Source organism: Homalodisca vitripennis, chromosome X (assembly GCF_021130785.1).
Source record: "Homalodisca vitripennis isolate AUS2020 chromosome X, UT_GWSS_2.1, whole genome shotgun sequence".
In the NCBI taxonomy this organism is placed as follows: Eukaryota; Metazoa; Arthropoda; class Insecta; order Hemiptera; family Cicadellidae; genus Homalodisca; species Homalodisca vitripennis.
In genome coordinates this window covers 147,295,205-147,322,068 of record NC_060215.1, presented here as the reverse complement: position 1 = coordinate 147,322,068, position 26,864 = coordinate 147,295,205, and the positions used below count along the sequence as shown (strand labels likewise).

Below are 26,864 nucleotides of genomic sequence, written 5' to 3'. Positions count from 1 at the left end.
AGAGTATAGAAGAGTTCTACACCACAAACATTGATTACTACATTTCGATCATGACAAACAATCAATTGCCGAATGCTGATTGCATTGAGTCTAATTCATTCACGCTCAATTCCCGGCCTCCTATAAGCCAACAATCTCCATCTGAATCAGGCCTGCGGAGCCCACCACGAGCAGAAAATGAACAGGACAAATATTTTTTAGACAAGACCGGCCTCAGCAATTTCAAAATGAAAACAGCTTTACCATACCCCAATTGAACAAGGAACACTTAAAAATTCTAAACCAAAACGTTGACAGGCTCAGCAACAAAATTGACATAATAACTCATTTTCTTCAACGACTTGAGCCTGATATTCTAATCCTCACAGAGCATGGTCTGAGCAATGACCAGCTGCACAATACTAACCTGACTGATTATACTTTGATTGCTGATTTCTGTCGGCAGTTTCATAAAAAAGGAGGTGCGGGTATTTTCTGCAAAAACTCACTAATAACTCTAATTGATCCAATCTCTATTGAAGTGAAGAGTGTAGAGATGGTTTGTGAAATGGCCCTTATAAGGATAAAACTTCAGGATCGGTGTCTGTACATTGCAGGTATTTATAGAAACCAAGGCAACCTAGAGGAATCCCTTGAGATTATATCCCAATGCATAAATAAATAAATAAAATAAAATAAATAAACATGCCTTTTATTTCAAGCGATTATCAGATACATCTGTTTTTCATAATAACTCACGTCAACATAATACAATATATTTTAGACACTAAACTTATTTAAAACAGTTAAAAGTACAAAGTTAAAAGTATAAAACGTTCACTCCAGTGAAAAGAGGTGCTTCTTTAGCTGAAGTTTAAAATGGCGACCTTTAAGCAATTTAAGGTCACAAGGGAGACCGTTGTACAACTTTGGACCAAAATGGGAAAATCCCCTTCGACCAATCTCCAACCTCACTGTGAAGATGGTCACTCTGCCGAGTGTTGCGGCAAACGATCTCAGCACGACTGCACAGCCTTTCTGCCAGGTACCGTGGCTCCCGCTGGAACAGTACATTGTTTATAAGGCAGCAAGTCTGCATCCTACACACGGCATCCATGGTCATGAGTCCTGCAGCATCTCGAAAGGGTGACACGTGATCTCTTCAACAGAGCTCGTATACAAAACGAATTGTAGTGTTTTGCATTCTTTGAACTCGTTCTGCGTCCTCCTTTGAGATGCTATTGCCGTATGCAGGAAAACAGTAATAAAAAATTGGCAACACGACAGACAGGACAAGACGCAGCTTAACGGACTCTGGAAGGGTGGATCTCAGCGTATACATGCCTCGCAGTCTCCCCAGTGCTCTCTGAGAAACATACGACACATGGTCAGAAAACCCCAGCCCACTGTCCAGCACAACGCCAAGCGTCTTTACAGTGTCACTTACACTCAAGTTTTCATCGCCAATCCTGATTTGCACGTTGCTCTCTTTGATACACTGCACCTGAGCCGCTGATGCTATGTAGAGAACCGTGCATTTTTTAGCGTTCAGCTTAAGACCATGTCTCCCCAACCACACTCGCATGCTCTCCAAATCTGAATTTACGTTAGCAATAGCCTCCTCCAACCCATTTAACCCAAATGGCATATGCAACTGGCAATCATCGGCATACAGATGGACTTTGCAGTGGCGCACACAGTTGTCCAGATCTGATGTGTACAATGTGAAGAGTACCGGGCCTAGACAACTTCCTTGCGGGACGCCCCTAGCTTTCACCAGAGAAGAAGTCATCGTACCCATCCTCGTCATCTGTTGCCTCTCAACAAGATATGACCTAAACCAGTTTAGTGCATTATACCCGAAACCAAGAAACTCCATCTTTGCAAGCAATAAAGAATGGCTGATTGAGTCAAAAGCCTGGGAGTACTCAAGCATGACTAGTGAACTACACCGGCCTCCGTCCCGAGTCTCAAACAATTCACTAAACAAGTTAACCAGTGCAGTACATGTCCCGTGATGTTTCCTGAACCCAGACTGGAGTTTCGGTAGAATATTTTGCTCATCAACAAAATTCGAAATTTGTCTCACAACCAATTTTTCCACTATTTTCGACATGGCTGGTAAGATTGATATGGGTCTAAGATGAGAAACACTTGTTGGTATCTGTGTTTTCGGCAATGGTTTGACTATACTCATCTTCCATGTCTGTGGAAACTCATCTCTTGCCAAGGACATATTTACAAGGTGGGTAATGGCATCAATAGCATATGGGCTTACTGCTCTTATCATATCAATACCGATGTCGTCTGTTCCTACTGCCTTAGAGGTAATTTCATTCATTGCTGACACCACCTCTTTGTGTGAAACTATCCTAAACTTAAACTCGTTAGTTAGTCCTACTACCCTTCTGTTCGTATCATAAAACTGCTCCAATGCTTTCATCAGGTTCGCAAGACGTGCCCATTTCTGTGAAGTACTTGTTTATATCATTAGTATTCATGGTTTGGAGGCAGTTTTTGATCTTTTGACCCCACTATACCATTCTGCCGTAAGCATTTCCAGAAAATACTGGAGTCTCTACAATTGGCCAGTATATCTTCAAAATATCTCTTCTTTGCCGATCTTATAGCACTATTCAGTGTGTTTCTGACTTTTATATTCTGACCAGTTAGCATCATTCTGATTCCTAAGAAACTGCCTCTTTCAACCTGGTTTTTCACTTTTGTGAGTTCTATAACTTCTCGGGCGATCACGGCCCAAAGAGGCTGCCCCCAGGGGGAGTCTTATCTCCTCTCCTGTGGGCGATGGTAGTGGATGATCTCCTAAGAAAAGCAGAGAAGAGGGGGATAAGGCTACTATGTTATGCGGATGACCTAGTGCTTATGATTAAAGGGAAAAACACTGGCAGGCTGGAACGCCAATTACAAACAGAACTGAACTTCATAAGCAACTGGTGTCATGGGGAAGGTCTGCGGATCAACCCATCAAAAACAAACATGATTACCTTTACCAGGAAAAGGAAATTCCAGCTAGCAAAACCGGTCCTGGAGGGAATCAGCATAAACCAAACAAAAGAAGTGAAGTATCTGGGTTTAATCTTGGATGAGAAGCTCACTTGGAACTCCCATATTAGAAACAAGATATCCAAAGCAATAATGGCCCTTGGGGCCTGTAAGAGACTCTTTGGATTTAAATGGGGACTTAAACCCAAAATGATTTATTGGATTTACGAAACCATAAGTGAAACCAATGGTCACATATGCTGCTTTAGTATGGTGGCCGAAGGTCGAACAAACAACAGCTGCAAAAAGGCTACAGAGTCTTCAGAGGTTAGCTTGCTTTAAGCATCACGGGAGCAATGAGCTCCTGCCCAACACTAGCAATGGAAGCGGTTCTGGGTTATACTCCTCTTGGCCAGGAAGTGATGAGAACAGCTGCGATGAGCGCAATGAAGCTTCTAGGGACAAAGGTAATAAATGTTACCTCCCTAGAAGGCCATATGAAGATATTGGAAAATTTCCCTGAGGCTGAAATGCTAACCAAAGTATCTGATACTATGGTTAAGAAATACTCCTTTGAAAAACCATACACGGTCTCTATCGGAAGTAGGGAGGAATGGATTAAAAGGGAGGCCTACCCAAAAAAATAGGAGTCCTGAAGTTTTACACCGATGGTTCACTCCTAGAACTCAAGGGCAGGATATGGAATACATGGACCTGGAGTTGACATGGCTGTGCCCCTGGGAAGACATGCCTCAGTTTTTTTCAGGCGGAGGTCATGGCAATAGATTCATGTTCTAGAAGACTCACACAGTTGGGGACTAAAGGATTATCATACCTTATACTCTCTGATAGTCAGGCTGCACTGAAGGCACTGGATACCTGTTCGATTGATTCGAAAGCGGTCTGGGAATGCAGGACAGGCCCTAGCAGAGCTAGCAACAAGTAATAGAGTAACACTCGGATGGGTGCCGGGGTCATGAAGGAATTCATGGAAACGAAAAAGCGGACATCCTCGCCAAAAAGGGAGCGGAATCCATATTGGTGGGGCCAGAGCCAGGATGTGGAATATCCTTCTCCAGCATTAAAGCTCTGGTTAAAGATTGGGAAAAGAGGACAAGATATAAGAATTGGAGCAGAGCCTCGGGTTTAAGAATATCCAAAATGTTTATCTCTCCTTATGCAAAAGGATGGACAGCTCTCCTAGACCAGAATAAGGAGGATATAAGACTGATATTAGGAATGTTGACAGGACATGGCCCTCTGAGAAAGCACCTTTTGAAGGTAGGCCTTAGTCGGAGCAGCGAATGTAGACTCTGTGGAGAGGAGGAGGAGTCAGCGGAGCACATTTGGTTGGATTGTCCTGCCATCGTAGAGACTAGGAAAAGATACCTGGGAGCATACCTCCTCAGCCCCCAAGGACATCAAAGAACAGGAGCCCTTAAATCTGATTGGTTTTTTGCAAAAGCCTCGGTTTTTGAGGGAAAAAAAATAAAAGTAAGGGAGGCGCAAAGGTCCTTTTAGGACTAAGTGCGGGGACAAAGTGTCCTCTTCCCTCAGAAGGATAAAAAAAAAAAAAAAAAAAAAAAAAAATGGCATCAATAGCATATGGGCTTACTGCTCTTATCATATCAATACCGATGTCGTCTGTTCCTACTGCCTTAGAGGTAATTTCATTCATTGCTGACACCACCTCTTTGTGTGAAACTATCCCTAAACTTAAACTCGTTAGTTAGTCCTACCCTTCTGTTCGTATCATAAAACTGCTCCAATGCTTCATCAGGTTCGCAAGACGTGCCCATTTCTGTGAAGTACTTGTTTATATCATTAGTATTCATGTTTGGAGGCAGTTTTTGATCTTTTGACCCCACTATACCATTCTGCCGTAAGCATTTCCAGAAAATACTGGAGTCTCTACAATTGGCCAGTTTATCTTCAAAATATCTCTTCTTTGCCGATCTTATAGCACTATTCAGTGTGTTTCTGACTTTTATATTCTGACCAGTTAGCATCATTCTGATTCCTAAGAAACTGCCTCTTCAACCTGGTTTTCACTTTTGTGAGTTCTATAACTTCTCGGGTTCTCCAGGGGGCCTTATTTTTTGTTACTCTTTTAGTAACAATTGGAGCATGTTTGTCAAAAATGCTTTTAATGTTGGAAGCTATGAAATATTCTATATCATCAACACCGCTGAGATCACATGCTCTACTCCAATCCACTTCAGCAGCCATTGCCAATGTTTCATTAAAATTAAATTTGGAGTAATCTCTGTACCTTATCAACTTGGCCTGAGTCTTCTCTTGTTCGAATCTTAAGTCACAATATATGAGTCTGTGGTCTGTTATTCTCAATCCTCGATGATCAATAATACTTGATGTGTCTATAACTCCACACTTTTCTACTTTGGTAGCTTTGTCAGCAATCAGATGATCAATCAGTGTTTCTGAAGTGCTTGTCACTCTAGTCGGCTCACTGATATGCTGTACAACGTTGTGAGACTTAATCAGACGACGAAGGTAGCCAGCAGCACTGCAGGTATTGGACATCAGATCAACGTTGATGTCACCCAAACAGACGACAGAGTTAACCTCAACAGCCATGTCCACAAAAAAAGACTGGAACAGAGATTTTAGGCAAGTGTAGTTCACATCAGGCGGTCTGTAGACGATGGCAACCCCTAGTTTACACTCTCTCATTCTGACAATAAGCGAAATGTGTTCAATACTAGGGTCAACTTCGGCCAGCTCGACTCGCTCAAATCTAAGACAGTCCTTGATGTAAACAGCAACGCCAACACCAGGCTGCAGACTGCGGTCAGCTCTCAAAAAAGTATAACCCGGCATCTCGTAACTGAGAGAAGGAGTATAAGGGTCAAGCCATGTCTCAGTGACATCAATTACCTCAAAATCGAAATCTTGCACAAGGGCATGGAGTTCATCAAATCCAGTGTTGAGGGAGCGCATATTGACATGAGCCAATCTAAAATTGCTCCCTCTTACTGCCCGTTTCCCGGAATCGGAGGTGTCTGTGAGTTGGAGATTGAGCTTAGGGGGTATACTGCAGCAGAATGCTCAGTCTCGAGCCTGAGACCAAAGTCCATCACAGCTTCAAAGAGTGCCGCCAGCCGCGCCACACCTCTCCTGTTTAGGTGTCTGCCTGCCATCCCGGCCAAGATCTCACCTCGCAACCCAACAGTTCGCCTTCACAAATGTGACACCAAAGTTGTGACACATTATTTCAAGCTGACTGTTAAAATCAAAAAGAGCTTTGTAGCCAATATCTGATCGAATGAGAACGCTGTTTACAAATATTTTGGAATTTGGAAAATGTTTTTTAGTTGTAAACAGCAAGTCAGCCATACTGTGGAGAGCCTGTTTTTTTCCGTGTCCTCCGTTGTACCCCGGACCCCCCTGTAACCTCTCCTCAGGTTGTTGGTGCCTACATGAAGATGAATAAAAGACAGATCTTGATTAACATAGTTCAGCAACCTTTCTTTGACATTTACAATACGAGCTCCAGGACAGCATTCTAGCATAGCACCCTTATACACACACTTTAGGCTGGCCTGGCGTACTAGAGAATCACCGATAATTAACATTTTACCTGAACTAGCAGCTACGTTGTCTACAATTTTTTCATTAGGAGCCTCTAAATCGACAGTGCTTTGGGCATCACAACAACCTGAGGCATCACCACCACAGAGATCGTCAGGGCCAACGCCGAGATCCATCAGAGGGGTCTCAGAGAGCGTGGCAGGGGAAGGCGTCAGCGTACCAACTGAATAGTTGACCCGCGCCTCCAACCCCGCAATCTGAGCCCTCAAACAAACCAGCTCCGCCTCGAGCACCTCTATGGTAGTCAACAAACACTTTCTTTCTTCACCCAAAGCTTCCACTTTTGCTTTATTGTCTACTATGTAGTAGTTTAGCTGCTCTTGATTTCTCACATGCATTCGATTCAGTGAATTTTGATATGTTTTTGGCTAAGCTGCATTACTACGGTTTTGATCGGGTTTCAACAATGTGGTTTCGCTCTTATCTGATCAACAGAACCCAGGTAACCAGGGTGAATGATCGTCTTTCAGGGATTGCTCTCAAGGAGTCAGGGGTTCCTCAGGGTAGCTGCTTAGGTCCTATTATGTTTCTATTGTATACTGCGGATCTTAATCTTGAGTTATCATTCTGTTCCCTTTACTCCTACGCTGATGACACTCAGCTTGTGTTGTCATATCCTCCATTACAGTCTTCCTTGGCAATGCAGCAGATTAATGCTCTGGGCTGACGATCACGGGCTTCAGTTGAATCCAAGAAAGTGTTCACTTGTTAATTTTTACCCCTCTTCAAATGCAGTCTTTCTTGGTAATGGACCCTTGGGAGTTTCCTTGGGAGGTGTTCCTTTGCAGGTTGCAGACACAGTAAAAATCCTTGGTGTTACTTTTGACAAGCAGTTAACCTTCTTGAACCATGTTCAAAATATCAATCGTGGTGTAATGAATAGGTTAAGAGTGTTGTTTAGGTTTAAGGGGTTACTCCAGGAGGAAGTGAAACTGAAGATTGTCAAAGCTGTGGTTTTCCCAGTTATTGTTTATGCTCTTCCTGTATTTGGGGGAAGATTGACCCTTGAGGGTGCGGTCCTGATTGATAAGTTACAGAACTCTGCTGTAAGATTTGTGTACGGCCTGAGAAAATTTGATCACGTTAGCCAGTATCGCCGTACAGCAAGGATCCTCCCGATAAAGTACATTTTCAAACTCCAGGTGGCTTGCCTTGTTCACAAGGTGTTGCTGACGGGAAAACCCTCTTACCTCAGGGGGATGCTACAGACCCGGGCTGAGATTAGGGACTGTCACACTCGGCAGGACGCCATGCTGGAGGTGCCCAGGGTCAGGCTGGAGATGGGGAGGAATGGATTTCGATACTTTGGCCCCCAGATATACAACAGTGTCCCTCACAGTCTAAAGGCTTATGGATATTCCTCGTTTAAGGACAATCTCAGACTGGCTTTGGAGGAGGAGTGTTTCACCTCTAAATAGCTGTGTAATGTATTAGAGGTTAGATTAGTTTAATTTTATATTTCTCGGATGATGATATAGATTTGTATGTGCCTTGATTAAAAATGTATGACTTCAGTTATTTTGAAAAACAACAATGTAATGTTGAAAATCGCTGCAAATAAAGACGTTATTATTATTATTACTAATAACTTATCTATATTTCCTACATCTAACTGTACATTTTCCTTAATTCTATCACTTAGAGCTAGATTTTGTTCCGTCAATTCTTTACACTGTTGTTTAAGGCCAATGATGATCTCAGTCGACTCATCCTCCAACAAATTGCACTCCACAGATTTTTCTCTGAAACTGCAGTTGAGAGTCTGCACTCTTTTCTCAGCAGCTTCAAGGTCCCTATTACGAGAACTGAGTTCTTTCTCCAGGTCACTAATTTGTTTACACTTTACATTAAGCTGGTTCATTATTTTAGTAATATGTGGGACAATGTTTTTTATGGCATTCTCACCAAAATTAGTGGATATGGCCTTTAGTTCAATATGAAGATGAGAAGCAATATGAATCACTTCATTTCCATTTTCATTTATTTATCTCATTTACATATAATACAAACATATGATAATAATATACACGAGAAGGTACCCACATGGGCAAAAGCCTGTGTGTGAGAACCGAGTCCATCTTCACTCGAGTTTGCAATCACAATAATACTAATATATAATGTAAATATTAGAACAAAATTAAAATTGTATGATTTAAAGATAACTAAAAATAACTAATAGTAAACATGCTCTGTTTGGATGCATATTAACTAAATTCAAACAGTGTAAAAAGTAATAATTTAATCAGTTATGATAATGGAACGACATGACAAAGATGCAACAAATTCTAGTATATGAAGTTTTATGGCTATAAGAAGTAAGACAACATACGGGATATGCTTAAAGAGTGCCCAAGAAACATTATTTTAAGAGCTATAAAAAAGGAAAAGAATAGAAAAATAAAAACATAAACAGAAACGAATCATTTTATTGTTGTCGATTTCTGGAACCTACACTATATCGAAATTAATGCATTCCTTCACAAGAAAAAAAAAAACACACACACACACGCATGCATACAAAGCTAAACAATAAACTCACACACACACACATTATCAATAAAATATAGGCCGTCAGTCATGTTTAGCAGGTCAGAAGATCGAGTTATTATAGGCATGTTATAACGTATTTCTGATTCAGAGACAGATATTAAATGTTAACAAAACAGTTATAAATAATTAATAACTAACAATAAATAAATAGCAGCCAATAAATGTATTAAAATTGGTCAGCAGTCAATAATTATTAAGTAGGTCAATACTTAAATAGATTGTTATATATGACAAATAATAAATAAATAACATGTCCATTCATATATACAAATTGGTCATTACATTAAAAGCAGGCAATAATTAACAGACAATGAATAACAGTTAATAAATAAAACAGCAGTCAATAAATAAATAGCAACCAATTGTTATATTAAAATTGGTCAACATTCCATAAGTATATACCAAATGGTCAATAGTTTATAAAAATATATAACAGATAATAAATAAATAATAACAGGTTAAAATCAAATATACAAATAGGTAATTAAATTAAAATCAGGCAATAACTAACAGAACAATAAATAAATAACAATTTACAATAAATAAATAACAACAACAACAATTAACAGTCAATAAATGTATAAAAAATTGTTCAATAAATAATATTAGGAAATAATAACGTCAATTTTGTTAATTAATATTGTTCTGTAATATTCTAAATTATGCAGTCGGTGCAACGGAAGCAGACTTGACGGTATGCGAGACAGTCTAGACGCCTGCAGGGTGGTAGCCGCAGTAAGGCAATCAGGGCAGCATGCGTGTTGTGTCTCCGGCCGGCACGGCGCAGTGGGCGTTATTTCTGTGCGGGACTACCAGTGCTGTTACGTTGGTACAGCAGCCGAGCAGACCAGCGTGCGGCGTGTACTGATCAGCTGTGCGCTAATACTACTGTATTCCTGTTGTTACAGCCGCTCTCGGCAAATACACTTTCAGAGTTAGTGACAGTTTCTGACATTAATATACTCACAAAGTATAGCAAGCGTTATTATACCACAGCATGAGTTCTTAAAAAAATATTTATTAGACCACTCAATGTTAATAAAAATATTTATTAAACCATACAAGTGGTACCGATATGGAGGTGTCCGATAATTGTTATGGGGGACATCAACATAGACTGCCTAAACGTTAACAGAGACAACATGCTGTTGGAGGATATATTGAGAAGCTGTGGTATGTTCAGAATTTCTCTTCCATCCACTCGCATAACACCTTTTTCACAATCATCAATAGATTGTGTGTGTACTAATGTAGAAGATGAAACAATAACAGTGGAAGTTTTGGATGAGGGGATCTCTGACCATACGGCACAGCTCTATACGCTACACCACCAGCAGGTAAAACCAACAGCCCAGATGACTGAAAAACGACAATTTTCTGAAAGGAACATGAGGGACATTAAAATAAAACTACAACAAGAATCATGGGAAGATCTGATTACTGCTATAGATGCAGACACAGCCTACAATTTGTTTAGTAACACCTTGGGAATGATAATAAATTCTGCTTGCCCACTAAAAAAATCTAGAGTAAAAGGAAAAAGGAGAAATAAAATAACAGATGCTGAGGCTGAAAGACTATGTAAAGTTTTTTTACAAGCACAGCTTGTATACAACACTACTGGTCAATTGATTCATAAGCAAGACACTGCCTCTAAAAAGAAAGCTTATGATTTAAGACTTAAAGAGTTAAGGCGTAAAGAAGTAACAGACAAAATTCTTCATGCAGAAAATAAGGCAAAGGCCTTATGAGCAGTAGTAAATAATGAAAGGAAAACAAAAATATCACATAGTCCGAAGGAATTAATGGATCCGGTATTAGGGAAAATTACTGACCCTACCCAGATCGCTGATTACCTAAATTCTAGGTTTGTTACAGCGGCAGACAAGGCTCTAGAGGCTAATCCAAAACCACCCCTACTTGTACCTGCTCAGAATAATGTTCCACCCTTAACACTCTTTCCTACCACTTCAGACGAAGTAATAAAGATCATATCTTCTTTAAAAACAAAATGTTCTTATGGAATTGACTTGGTATCTTCGAAGCTGCTGAAATTTTGTGTAATGGAACTGAAGGACCCAATAACTCTACTGATAAACCGATCATTCGCAGAAGGGAGGTTTCCAACAAGGCTTAAATTGGCGAAGTTTATTCCCCTTTTCAAGCAGGGTAGCACCTCTGATGCTAGTAATTATCGACCAATATCGCTGATATCAACAATATCTAAAGTTTTCGAAAAGGTGGCCCTGACTCGTCTTATTACTCACCTCCTGGAAAATAATTTACTAACTAGTCAGCAACATGGTTTTATCAAAGGACGTTCTACGTCAACCGCTATAGTTAGTCTAATAGAACACATTATTGATCAACTTGAAAATGGCAATACCTGTGCATCTGTTTTATTAGACTTTAGTAAAGCATTTGACAGCCTTGATCATAAACAACTCCTAACAAAACTGAAAGCTCTTGGAATTTCTGGAATTTCAGCGAGTTGGTTTGACAGCTATTTGACTGATAGACAACAACTGGTTCAGCTGGTTCATTCGGACAATGGTATGACTTGTTCGGTGAGATCTAGCCTGCTAACAAACTCGAGAGGCGTACCTCAAGGCTCTGTACTGGGGCCTGTTTTATTTGTACTTTTTACAAATGACCTGCCTAAGTATCTGCAAGAATTTGCTACCACTATTATGTACGCGGATGATACTGTGCTTTTATTAAGTAACAAGGAAACAGAGCCACTTGAAGTGTCAACGTACATAGCACTGAATGTAGCCACTCAGTACTGCCATCAGAACAGCCTGGTACTAAATGAAACAAAATCGCAACATTTAATAATGGGAAGATGAAAGCTTGAAGCGGGAACTCTACCTAACATAGATAGAGTAGAAGCTGCCAAGTATCTAGGTGTTATAATTGACACAAGTCTTAATTGGACCTCTCATGTTGACAGTCTCTGCAGGAAGCTAAGTTCTGGACTTTATGTAATCCGAAGAATAAAGATAATTAGTGATGTGCAGACGGCAAAAACTGCTTATTATGCACTTTTTGAAACACATCTTCGGTATGGTATTTTAGTTTGGGGTATATCTAGTTCATTAAATATACAAAGAACCCTAATCTTACAAAAGAAGTGCATACGAACACTAGCTGGGTTGCAGTCTAGAGACAGTTGTAGAGCTGCTTTTGTTGATCACTCAATTCTAACTGTAGTATCACTCTATATACTTAGTATAATAACTTATGCCCATGAGAATAACTTCACCCATGGCCGTACTTACACCAACACAACACTCGCTATGCTGCAGACTTCGCTCTTCCCCAACACCATTCTGCTCAATTTGAAGAAAAGCCATCCTATATGGGAGCGAAGTTGTTCAACTGCCTGCCTGCTGACATCAAGTCCCAAGAAAACATAAAGAAAATATTGAAGACCTGGCTGTTGAAACACCCATTCTATTCCATAAATGAATTTTTATCTTGGAGAACTTTTGACATAAGCATGTAATAATATTGACACAACTAATATTTGTTCTTATAATGTGATGTTATACGAGGTCCAATCAAAAAGTATCCTACCTTTTGGTGCAACGTAAAACTGAAGTTACCTGAAAAAAGCTGGCGTTAATTTTCTTCAAAATAAGCACCCTGAGAAGCAACACGATTCCAGCGACGTTTCCACTTCTGGAAGCAGTCTTGAAAATCACTTTTCGGCATCGCCATGAGATCAGCCGTCGTTTTTTTCATAATTGCTTCTCGACTTTCAAATCTGGTGCCTTTCAATGGTTTTTTGAGGTGGGGGAAGAGCCAAAAATCGCATGGAGCCATATCTGGAGAGTACGGAGGCTGAGGAACTTGCGGAGTGCCGTGTTTCGCCAAAAAAGTTTGAATGAGCTGGGAAGAATGAGCTGGCGCATTGTCGTGGTGTAGCCGCCAATTTTGAGACGCCCACAAGTCAGGTCTTTTGCGGCGAATCGCATCTCGGAGACGACGTTGGACACTTAAATAGTACTGTGCATTCACAGTTTGACCCTCAGGGGCATATTCATGGTGCACAACTCCACGGTGGTCGAAAAAAACAGTAAGCATCACTTTGACATTGCTTCGAACTTGCCTTGCTTTTTTTGGCCGAGGATCCTGGGGAGACTGCCATTGTGATGACTGAAATTTGGTCTCAGGGTCATATCCATAGACCCAACTTTCGTCTCCAGTTATTATCGATGTCAAAAAGTCCGCATCATCCTCACAACATTGCAGCATGTCCTCGGCAACATCCAATCGCCGTTGCTTCTGCTCGTCTGTCAGCAATTTTGGCACAAATTTTGCGGCTACCCGGCGCAATCCCAAGTCATCCGTTAAAATTGCTTCAGCTGATCCGAAACTGACATCTAACTCAGTACTTACTTCCTCCACAGCCATTCGATGATTTTCACAGATCAAAACTTTTGCTTTCTCGATGATTTACGGAGTTCAACTTGTTTTTGGTTGGCCCGAACGCGCGTCACTTTCTGCCGAGGTTCGACCACTTTTGAAACGGTTATACCACTCTTTAATCTGCGTAACACTCATTGCCTCATTTTCGAATGCTAGCTGAATTTTCCGAATGGTCTCACTTTGTTTTTCTCCGAGTTTCACGCAAAATTTAATGCAATAACGTTGTTCCACTTTTTCCGTCATCTTCACAGTTAGAGAAAACCGATACGCGCACTTGACTTATCAGTACATACTGACCCGTCTCCGGCGAACCAGTCGGGGGATCAAGATAAGACTTTGTACCTTTCCTTATCATAGTAGGAACTATTGTCGCAACAAATCTTATCTCATTATTGGCAGCAGAAGCCGCGATACACGACGAGGTCGGATACTTTTTGATTGGACCTCGTATTTGTGACGCTAATGCCATTCTCTATGATTGTTGCAAATAAAGTACATTGTCTATTGTCTATTGTCTATTGTCTTTGTAAATTTCCTCCGTGCATTGAAGTCAGGAGCAGCTATGCTTATTATTTCTTAGCACAGGTTTCATAGGAACGGTTTTTATTCACACTTGTATACAACACACTATAAAGAGTGTCCTACACAAAAAATATTATTGAAAGTAGCACACTGGTATTAATGGATTGATGAGTCTATACAAAACACTATACACATGCTATAACTCATCAAATCCAACCTCTAACATTAGTTGACTATAGCACTTAATTAGTTATGAGCATAACAATATTATAGCCAATGCTGTTGCAAAGTACTAAAAGTTTACTGTCAGTTTAACATCTAACAAAGTATTTGAGAACCGCAATTAAATGTGAAACACAAATCTGCCATTAAAGTTATCATGGCAATTTATTTGTATGTGTTAACCTAAACTTTATCTCGATTCTGATATTCTGAGATAACAACCACATATTAAATCTACATGTCTTGCACGAGTATACAGTTTCTTTTCTCAAGCCCTTTTTGAGACAAACCACACATCTTGCTGTTCCTTTTGGTCTCTTCTGAATAAAATGTGATTTCTTGTTCAAACGTTCAGCGGGTGGTGTTCCTTGACCTTGAGTGGGTCGGCCGCGGTGGCCCCGTCTGCTTATTTGTTGCGCCAGTTTGATTGTAACGAGGTCCTTCACTAAACTTTTTCTAAATTGTGCGTGTGTCATCGGCTTCGTCAACTACACTTGAAAACCTGGCGTTCATAACCCCAAGAACGAAATCGTCAAAGTCCGGATCGTCTGCGTTAGCCATAATTATGGCAATATATTCACAAGTTACGTCAAAATAATAAATAATAGTTATTACTATAGCAATAGTTTTAATAGTTCACAAGAACTAAACGTAATATAAACTAATAAAACTGTAAAAACATAAACTGTCAGTGAGCAGGAACACTAGAGATAGAACTTCACGAAATGGCAGCGCTTCATGAAATGGCGGCGAGTATAATCGTTTTGGGCATTGCGAGAAGTACGGGAAACAAACATGAATAGAAAGAAACAGCTGTTACTGATTGATACTCCTCAAACGTTCAGTTGGCACGTTGGCTAATGGCACTAGGCAGCAAAAGTGACTTTCTCTGCCATCTAGCAGGAAATTCGACAACTATTAAACTATCTAATGTTGTAAAATGTGGTTCGCGGTATAACTCGCTATGGGCGCTGTACGGACTTTTATGCATGCGAAGTAACTCGCTTATGGCGTGCAAAGGGTTAAAACATACTACAAATTAATAGCCAAACATGTTTTTCTTCTGATGTCTATGTCAGTATTAACTGTTGAACATAGCATTAATCAGAGGGAAATATTCACAGTGATGTATATGATGTAAACTATACATCATACATCATACATGTAGGTCACACATGTCCATATCTTGATATCCATTCAGTCCAGAGTGTAGCATCACTCGGTGAACAGTGACTCTATACAATTTAATAATAACATATACTGATAATTTACATAACATTTGATACTATATAGTTGTTTATTGGTTAAGTGAAATTCTAACCACTTACATACTACTCCTCATACCTAAATTTGTAAAGAATCTTTATCATGTAAAACAATGCTAGGCATAAAAATTATTTTATTACTGGATTGATCATTCAAATTTTTGAAAAAGGTTGAGTTTACTTACTAAAAATCTAAAGGTTCTAGTTGGCAAGTGTGGTACGGTAATACATAACACAAACCACAAAAAATTGAGTACAAAATGATAGAGTAGATCAACTATGTACCTCTTATTGATTCTCTGCACCGGATCTGGATCCTCCAGGGACTGAGGGGGTGGCAGCTGAGAGGAGGTGATCCGACCCTGGGTTTTCTGCCATCTCTCCATGCTGGTGTTCTGGGTCGTCCGCACTCTCTCATAATCCACATACTCGTACCAGGGATTCTGCAAATACATCACTCATAACGACAATTTAAGCTAATTGTCTCTTAATATTTAAAAATTATAGTTAGCTTGTTCAATGAAATTCTGTGGTATGGAAATCTTTGGTGGTGGATCTCGAGTGCTCTGATCAGTACCAATTTTATTCTTTTTGTTTTTTGTTTCAGAATCTAAACAAATCTAGTTACTCAGCTTCTTCAACTTGTTTTCATTTTATATAATTTTAGATAGTGCTGTCAGTTGTAATTTTGTTGTGCGTTTTATAAGAGGACTACTCAGATAGTAAGAAACATTTTGGAATTTAAAAAAACTAAATCATTTTATTATATACACATGAAAGAGGAACTAAAATTAATACTAATATTATATATACATAATCACCATACAAATTCAGGCACTTATCATAGCGGTGGACAAGCTTTGAAATTCCTGTGTCATAGAACTCTGCTGCCTGTGATCTCAGCCACTCACAGAATCACAGATAACACTTCACAACTGGCGGACTTTTGATTGCAGCACACATTTGAAATTCCAATATAAACAAAAACGAGAAGTGCTGATGACGGTGGAGATGTCCCCGATGTCACGGATGGATGCTAACTGAAGTGCTAACCATGTATCATAAAAGTGTAGCTCTTTATGATTCAATAGAATTTTTAGTTACAAATTTTATTACTTCTGTTATGTACAAAATTACGTCTATTACATATAAAGTAAACTATAGATAATGAGGATTTTGAATTTTTTTTAAGTGCTTTACAGACTTTAATCAATTTAAGTTTAATATGATACTTATTGCCTTTTTTCGTATGAGTAATATTTTGTCCAGATTTTGTTTGGTTACTGCATCATATATACATATTCCATGTGTCAGATCCAAGTGAATTAATGCAATGTATATTTCTTTAAAGCATTAAATAACACTTTTGGCATGCATCAGAAAGCATAGATCCTTAAAGCAATTTTGCTTACTACACAGCCCACATGCTTTTTCCAAGTCAAATTTATCTACAGTCAATTCAAAAAGTTTGGAAGTATTTTCCTGATCTATGAGATCATAGCCAATTTGCACAGATGTGGTCAGAAGTAAGAAGTCAGAATATTATTTATTACAATTTCTTTAAGAAATTCAATGGTGTCAAAACAATACTGTATACAAACATGAGTATTTACATAAAATTGTAATACAATATAATATGTATATTTAAGTCCAGGTTGTTTGATAAAATTCGTCCATTGAGTAGATTGGATTGTCCAACAAGAAATTCTTCAGTCTGTTCTTTAGTGTTGCACCAGTTCCCTGTCCTGAAGTCTTGTGGTAGGTGGTTGAGGATCTTTATACCGGCATATATTGGTTGCTTTGCAAAAAGAGAAGTTCGATGAGCTGGGAGATTGAAGCGGTTTGCATGTCTTGTATTATAGTTGTGAAGGTCGGTTCCTTGGCTGGTTTTTTGATTGATGCATAGTGAGCCACCTCACAAATGTACATTGCATATACAGTCAAGATTTTGAGGTTCTTAAAATGTTCTCCATAGGTTGTAGGCCTAGTATAGTTCTTACAGCCCTCTTTTGCAATATTAAAATCTGTAGTGTCGCCGCCAAACTGTATGTCCTATGCACTACACCATTAATGTCATTTCTTGTAAGGAGTGAAATAATACTCGAATTTACTTTGCAATCTACACCGGCGGAGCGGACACATATAACGTGGTGTTACATCGTTGATGGTTGAACAAGGAGAGAGAGAGAAAGGCTCTTGTTATTTGGAGAGGGATGGTGCTTTGATTTGATTGGTTAGTCGGATCGCGTGACTTGCTCCGCCAATGTACGTTTATTGAATAAATCGTATGATCCGTAATGCCAACATAATTTATGAATAGAATATAAATGTCAATAATAAAAAATAATAATAATACATATACAATACATTACAAAATCCTGTTCATGTTGGTCTTGGCAGTTCCACCCCATGCAGCTAGCTATACCATACTTAATGTGGGTTTCACAGAAAGCGTGGTAAATTATTTTTGCTATTTCTGGAGTGCCAATTTGCGTCATTCTACGTATTAAAAATATACCAGTGTTAAATTTTTTGCATACATTGTCAATGTGGGCTGTCCAGGTAAAGGAACTGTCAATGGTAATGCCCAGGTAGCATGCACTCTCTTCCAGTTCCACCTTAGGTAATGCTGGGTCCTCCCTTCCTCTTCTGCCAAACATAATTAGCTTAGTTTTCTGTGTTTTTATAACTAAGTCATTTTCATTGCAGTATTGAGTGGCTAGATTTTTGGCAATAAGTGCACTTATCTGAAGTAATTCGGTACTCTCCTCACCCAGCACAAGGGTAGTATCATCAGCCTACATTATGGGAGTACAACTGCCGCTTAGATATGCTGGTAGGTCATTTGTTGTAATAAAGAGAGCTGGCCCCAGAACAGAACCTTGAGGTACTCCTCTTGTTATTGGTACAGGTGTTGATAGAACTTTTTTGGTGATACCCTTTTCTTGACTTAAAAGCTCCACAATCTGACGTCGATTGGCCAGATAGTTCTGAACCCATTCTGCTGCTTTTCCCACTATACCAAGGGATTGTAATTTTTTGAGGATAAGGTCATGGCCAAGGCAATCAAAGGCCTTGCTAAAGTCCAGCATAATACCTGGTGCTATTCTGCCAGCTTCTATATGGTCAATAGTTTCCTCGAGTAGACTTATTAAGGCTGTTGTTGTGGATTTATGTTTCCTGAAGCCATGTTGGTTTGGTGTCAACTCATTTTCATAGCAGTGATCCAATAATCTTTTGAGGGCTATCTTCTCAAATAGTTTGGATACTGTTGAGATGACTGATATTGGTCTGTAATTGTTTACTTCCAATTTGTTTCCCCCCTTATGTTTTGGATAAACTTTGGATGTTTTAAGCTGTTGGGGGAAAATTCCTTGACAAAAAGATCTGTTAATTAAGTATGAGAGGGGTTCAGACAGCTCCTCACAACAGAATTTCAAGATCCCTCGAGATATTTATCCAGACCAGCTGAGTGCATTGATTTCAGAGATTTTATTACATTTTGCACCTCTTCTACTGATGTGGTATGTAGTTCAAGTTTGCTGTTCGTGATGGGTGTTAATGTAGGTAATTCTGGTGCTGTAAAGTCAATTCGTTGTTTTCTTAAAGTATTGTCTGCAATGTTTGTAAAGTATTCGTTCAGGAAATCTGCAGTTTCCTGAGGGTCTTCAAGTTTTTTTCCATCAGCAAGTAGTTCTAACTTTGGTTTATTTTCATTCTTTCCTGTCTTTTCATCATTTATGACCTTCCATGTTGCTTTGGACTTGTCATGAGCTTGATTGATGTATGTCACTATGTGCTGTCTCTCTATGTCTCTTAAAAAAAACAAAAGATGGCTACCTGCCAATACTGATAGTGAAAGTGGTCCCAGGAAACAGTAAAATTAGTGAAGGTTTTAGGTAAAATCAACAAATTTCCTCTTATCAACACCTTACCTGGAGTACTGTAAGTCCTTTCACATATGATTTGACACATCTTGATTCAAGACTCAAGATAATTTTTCATTTTACTGACACTCACACAGCTGTTCTGGATAGTGATGCCACAAACACCTGGACAACGAGCTGGCTGATATATTACAGCCACATCACATCTAGATATCACAGCTTATGAAAAGCTCTTTTTACAAAATAAAGTTATATTCACAACTAAGCTAAACTAACTTGAAGCATAACTGAAATATAGAGTATAAGCACATAACCTTATTTAGTCAACCATATGACATCACTCATATGACGTCAACACCTGACAGTCACGTATTACATTCCAATTGAATAATACGGCTGGCAGCCAGACAGACAGTGCAAGTGTGCCACACAGACGGGAGCATTGCCCGCCACCTGCTGACACTGCAACCTCTGACCTCAGACGCAGCTGTACTGACAAACTACACTAAGTAATTTACTGGCTCACAGTATGTTACATTTCGACATGGTTGTTGACTACCTCAAATCAATCTAAATTATATTGTATATTTTAGACCTGGACATCGTTGACATAAAAAAACAGCCAACCTTTTAAAAACTGATTTATCCTCTTTTTTTTTTTTTTTTCCTTTGGGATATTGGGGTGGATTCCTAGATCCTCACACGTCAACCTGAGCTTATTGTGTGCCCCTTTGATGTTAGAGGGGTAAGCCTATCTTCGTGCCCTTAATTAGGCTAAGAAGCTTTTCCCCGATACTAGCATCTGGTTCGTCGCCTGGTTGTTTTATCACCGAAAAAGAGCCCTTCTCCTTGCTCCCAGTCTCTCACAGTCCAGTATTATGTGTTTTGCAGTCTCTTCAGACTTATTGCAGAGTCTACACTCCGAGTCCTCATTTCGTAAACCTAGAGTGTTTAGGTGTTTCCTGAAGTGGCCGTGTCCAGTGATCAAGGCAATCACTTGCTTAACCCGATCCCTCCCCAGCCCCATCAGCCATCTGGTGAATCCGGAGCTAGAATCGGCAAGCAGTCTTTTGCCGAGTGCTTGTCCTTGGTGACTCTGCCACCGCAAGCGGTGTGTCTTCCTGGACCATTTGTTTATACTTTGATAAGCGGCTGACTTGCTTATACCACAACTCGGTTCTGGACCGGTGTATGGCATGCTTGCTCCGCTTTTGGCAAGCCTGTCGGCGCATTCGTTGCCACCTATGCCTGTGTGGCCCGGTACCCAACCAAGACGCACACAGTTGCGTGATCCAAGCTTGCAGAGAGAGTGTTAAAGCACTCCCACACAAGCTTGGATGAAATGCTGTTGGAGTCAAGAGCTTTAAGAGCTGCCTGACTGTCTGACATTATACAGATGTTCATTTCCTGGTACCTTCTGGTGAGGCCTAGGTTGGGTTGAAATATACAAATCAATCTAAATTATATTGTATATTTTAGACCTGGACATCGTTGACATAAAAAAACAGCCAACCTTTTAAAAACTGATTTATCCTCACAATTGAACCTCAAGATTTTTGACAAAGAAACAGCCAAACTTTTAAAAACTGATTTATCCTCACAATTGAACCTCAAGATTTTTGACATAAAGAAACAGCCAAACTTTTAAAAACTGATTTATCCTCACATCTGAATTTTAAGATTTTTGACATAAAGAAACAGCCAAACTTTTAAAAACCGATTTATCCTCACATCTGAATTTTAAGATTTCTGACATAAAGAAACAGCCAAACTTTTAAAAACTGATTTATCCTCACATCTGAATTTTAAGATTTTTGACATAAAGAACCAGCCAAATTTTTAAAAACTGATTTATCCTTACATCTGAACCTCAAATTTTTTACATAAAGAAACAGCCAAACTTTAAAAAACTGATTTATCCATACATCTGATTTTCAAGTTTTCGACATAAAGAAGGAATGGGAATGGGAGCACCTGTGACTGATTTTCAGTTGAAGTGAACTGAGATATATGGTTGGTCTGTGATAGGTCATCAGTAGCTTCAGTATAGCCATAGTGTTTCTTCATGTGCTCCAAGTAGAATGCAATGTTTTTCTGGAAGAACTCCTCATAATCTTCGTCATTTTTCTTCAACTTTGAGTTCAGTGGTGGTGAGTTGCTTAGCTTCATTTTTACGTCCAAGCTGGAAAGATTTTTGGAGTCGCAAGGCATTTGATTTACTGGCAGCTTTTGTCATTTAAAGAGATACACTGAACATATTTCCCTTCTCGCCTTCAGTTGTTTGGAGAGCAGCGGTTTCTCCTACTTGGGTAGATTTGGTCTTCCATGTCCTTCTTCGTCTCTGCAGTTTTTGTTAACAGGTTTGGGTGGTTCCTGAAGTCAGGTGTGGGCTACATTCTGTCAAGGTGTACAGTTTTTCATTACAGATTTGGCTGGTTCCTGAAGTCTGGTGTGGGCTACATTCTGTCAAGGCGTACAGTTTTTCATTACAGGTTTGGCTGGTTCCTGAAGTCTGGTGTGGGCTACATTCTGTCAAGGCGTACAGTTTTTCATTACAGGTTTGGCTGGTTCCTGAAGTCGAGTGTGAGCTTCTGTCTGTCAAAAAGTTCTTCAGTTTTTCATTACAGGTTTGGCTGGTTCCTGAAGTCAGGGGCGGGCTACATTCTGTCAAGGTGTACAGTTTTTCCTTGCAGGTTTGGCTGGTTCCTGAAGTTGAGTGCGTTCTTATGTCTGTTAAAGAGTTCTCCAGTTTTTGTTGGCAGGTTTGATTGGTTCTTGAAGTCAGGTCTACCTCTGTCAAGGTGTTATTCAGTTTTTCATTGCAGGTTTGTCTGTCTCCTGAAGTTAAAGTATTTATAGCTAGGGTATTAACACTTTGTACCCTGAGCCCGAGTATAGGTCGGGCCGCGTTGGCAGCGCCTGCTACCGGCGCCCGAGTATAGCTCGGGTCGTGTTATTTAATTGTATTATTTAGCTCAGTCATCTTATTTTTGGATTGAAACATTTTGATTATGTTCATTAGTTGTCTAAGTTCGTATTTGTTGGTTTTGAGATCCCTGAGTCATGTTGTACTAATGAACTATGTATATTTTTCGTCGTACTACAAGCGAGTCTAGACAGCTGATCGTAGGCGCCGCGGCTGATCGTCGGTACTGTCAGTTTGCTATGTAGTGTTTCACGTTGTGTGTTGTTGTGAGTCTTAGTGATGTCTTACTAAGTTTTCTACAAATCTTGCAGGCAAATACTGAAGCAAATGTTATTATAATGTATTCTAAATGTGAATTTAACTGTTTGTAAATAATCAGAACTGTAGTTTCTTACTGAATGAAGTAAAGGCAAATGCAAGCAATGTGAGGTTATCCGTGTGTTTTGTTTTGTATTTACACTCGCTTTGCTCTTTCTTCTCGACTTTCGGTTGATTTTCCTTTATATTCTTTACTTATTATTTTCGAGTTTAAATAATATGGGTGATGAAATCAAAAGTGATGCAATTCGCGATCTTTTGTTTGACTCCCGAGTCGGAAAGTGACAATGATTTTGATACACACCTGGGACCAAAATATTGATATGTAACTTTATCTTTAAAAAGATATATAGTATGAGTTTATAACATAATTACTGTAATAACACAGATTTTTTTTAAAGCATCATAAAACCCCAGGGATCCACGCTGAAACATGTATTAAGGGCCCAGGGTACAAAGTGTTAATAGCTATCTCCATCTGATCAAGTTTTGTTTTGATACCGAACATTTCAAAAAGGAGGGATGAGGGAGGACTATCTTTGATTATTTCGGCTGGAGGGGAAGATTGTGTCTCGGAATCATGAAAAGTCTTGGTTTCTTGATTTTCAATTTTCTTTTGCAGAGTTAAAACAGTTTTTCAAGCTCTGCTATTCGTTTCACATAGCTATCAATGAGTTGACTAAGTTGTAAATCATGTTCCTCATAGATAAATTGCGCTTCTTGGAAAAGTTTCTTCTCTTTAGTGAGCTGAGCTTCAACATCTGCATTCAGTTGTAGGAGATTTTCAATTTTATGTAGATTTTTCTTTTCTTCATTTCCCATTTCTTCAAGTTTTTCCTCCATAATGATCAGTTTGGTCTTTAGCTTGAGTGTTTCGTCTTTTAAGAGTTCATTTTTTTCTACTAATGCTGATCCAATTTTTGCTGCCATTTCTAATTTATCCTCCCGACTGTTTGAGTTTTCTAAAAAGTTATTTGCAATGAGACTGTTTTCTAGTTCCTGAATGGTATCAGAGCTACTTAGAGAGAGAGTGAGTCAGTGAGTACTTGGTTTAATAGCTGTGGCTGTTTGTCAGCACTGCAATTTGTGCATTTCCATTTTCCAATTTCCTGGCGAGTTAATTTTTTCAGGACCTTATCTAAAATATTTTGACAGCCTGCATGGTACCAGTTATTGCATAAACCTGTACATTTTATTCCAGAAAATCTGACTCCAATGCCACAGTTACCACATGGATATTTTGTGGACATTTTGAATCAGTATCTCACTGTAGTTTGAATGGTAAGCAGCAAGAAAGATTTTATGTTTATATAAAGAGGTTTAGTATGGCAATTGTAGGATTATAGGTCTCATTAGGAGTTAAGCAGTGAGTAGCAAGCAGATGTCTGAGGTCAGTTGTCAGCAGCCGCAATGTCAGCAGGTGAGGTCAGTACACTCAGCTGCTTGACACACTTACTCCATCTGTCTGTCTGCCACCTGTTGGTGTATTGGTGTAGTGTTGGAGGTTGACATGTTTAACAGCAGTGAGTTGGATGTGAGGAGCTGTGATGTCTATTCCCATACATGTTTTGTCAATTGGTAGTGATGGCTTTTTATAGATTAAAAATATGAGCTTTACTCTAATTTTTCCTGGAAATTATCTTGTTAAGGATAAAATTAAATGTAGTTTATTACAATGAAGTTGCTATAAGAAAAAGTTATTTTGTTCTTTAAAGTGATTACTGACTACAAGATTGGCAGTGTCAGTTGCTTGTGTGATTTTTTTTTTAAATTTGTTTCTTGATAATAATATAATGTTGATTACTTACAAGTGTTCCAAGGTAAGATTTATTTGCAAGTAATAATAATTTGTTGGGGTATTACCACTTTAAAACACTACTTTCTTGGGAGACACTTCACTAGAGACTGTAGTCAGTCAGCCATTTTGTTGTATCTTTGGTCTAAACTTTGTCTGTTTTGCTTGAAGAGAATCTTATGAATTTAGATTTATTTCAATTCAGTAATAAATTGTGATGGTTTAGGAATTCTTAAGTGTTAGCTATTTCTATTCTTCCTTTGAATTTCCCGATGCTATCAAATTAGTGTCATCCATAAACAGACACTCTTAGCTCATGTTGGTCTTTTTAGTCATTCTTGTGGCATCTCATGATTTACTACTTGCAGCATTAAAGCAACTTTCCAATTACAGTATAGTTAATGTGTGGATTACGGTTTGATATTGGTGAAATATGAAGTAAAGCAAGCGAGTTCTTTTTTACTCCCAGTTATTAACATGATATCATGAGATCTCCATGATATCTAACATTACTAATTCATTCACCATTATTACTCAAATGATTTGAGTTTTACTCAAATTTTTATCATCGCACGTTCTATGCAATTGATGAATTGACTTTATTAACCTTATGTAATTTGAATTTGTTTATTTTAAACACTTAGACTGTTTAATAAGACTTGAGGAAAATCAACATGTAGTTGGATTTTCTTGTGAATTGTACACTTTTTTACTGTTTTAAAAATAAAATTATTTAAATTGAACTTAGAGGAGAACAAATCCTTAACTTAAAATAACGAAAAACAATCAGCCAATGGTGCCAGTCCAAGTATATTACAATAATAAATATCCTGTAGCTAAATTTAACTGCAAATCAGAAAAATCCATTTTATCCTAAGACGGAGTATGAAAACAGAGGTTACTGAATCTTATTCTCTTGTACCTGTTCTGCGCCAGAGGTGATGATGGCCAGCTTGTACGGGTTGTACTGGGGGGGTAAAGCTGGCAAGTACAGGCCTGGTTCGTGTAGTCTGGGTTCATCAAGCCACAATGAGAATGTTTCATACAACCTATACACACACATCCATCAGTCACATATTTAGTGATGAGTCAATTCTAATACTCTATGGCTGAATACCTCAGTACTTGGATAATGTCTTCATTTTGTTCTAAATAAAGTATTTAAAACACAAAATACCCCATACAAAGAAGAAAAATCAGTAAAAGAAGGCCAATGTAACATAACAATTTACTAAGAGTCATTAATATTTTAAATATGTTTAAAATGATGTTTTAATAAGAGAGGGATAATACTTTGTTTTGTTTATTGAGAGTTGATAAAGATCATAAAATAATAAACTGGTGACATTTTAATGTTAATTTTAATCATTGATAGATATTAATTTTACTTTTACTGTAACTGTATAATAGAAAAGCTGCTGCAGTAACGCGGAGAAAGAGGTGTGGCCCTCGGCTACGACTTTAATGCACACCATACTTTCTGGGGCAGCACCATAACCCTACAGCTTCTCGAATTCATCTTTTGTAATGATCTAGTTTAAAAAAATAAGGGGTCTGATCTCACATTTATTACAAAATCAAGACAAGAGGTGTTTTAACATAGCTAGGTAGCATGTCTCACTTTCGGATCACTGTTTCATTAGGTTCGAACTAGAGGTGGGAGTTGAGATGATTGTGATGTATAGGGTTCCTATATCTAGTAACTGGAGGGGTACAGTGTCCTTACCAAACTAGTTGGTGGAAACAGAACCCTATCAGAAAAACAAGATTGAAATTGGATAGGTCTGCCCAGTTGGTAGAAACATCCATTATAAAAGTCTATGAGAAAACCCCCTTAGAAACAACAGGATTAAGAAAGATGTGCCTTGGAGGACAAGGAGGCTAGAAACACTAAAAACAAAACTAGAAAACTTCTGAAATTATCAAAAAGGACAGATGAATAGTTCTTATATGCCTTAAATGAACAAAAGACAGAAATTTGGAAAAATAAAAGAGGAACCTGAAAAAGCTTTTATTAAACATTAACAGCCAACCAGAGGCTGCCAGGTTTCATAAAACTCTCCAAACTTATCACTCTAACCCTCTGGAGTCTTTAGTAAAAGCTTATGGCAGCCTAACGGTAAGTAAAAGGAGGCTTTGGAACTGTTGGAAACGTACTTCCTGGGCAGACTCTCGACTCGAAATGAAGTCTAAGACAGTGTCAGATACCAGACACTGCAATAATAGTAAGGTGAACTGGAGCTAAACTCAAAATTCAATTGAATCAACCCTTCCTACTGTAGCTACGTTATGTGTCGAAATGAGGATTTCTATTCTATGGTGCGGGAGAGATCCAGTTGTGAGGTTGCAAA

The 26,864-nt window shown here is 38.8% G+C and overlaps 1 protein-coding gene across 1 annotated transcript in view; it reads right to left on the bottom strand.

Annotated features, from left to right (window-relative positions):
* The window catches only part of LOC124369659 (ectopic P granules protein 5 homolog), a 335,562-nt gene that overhangs the window by 102,202 nt on the left and 206,496 nt on the right, over positions 1–26,864 (bottom strand). The window contains exons 23-24 of the mRNA XM_046827710.1: positions 25,436–25,562; positions 15,873–16,030 (exon numbers count right to left, since the gene is read on the bottom strand). Of these exons, the coding sequence (XP_046683666.1) occupies positions 15,873–16,030; positions 25,436–25,562 (285 nt within the window). The remainder of the gene's footprint in view (positions 1–15,872; positions 16,031–25,435; positions 25,563–26,864) is intronic.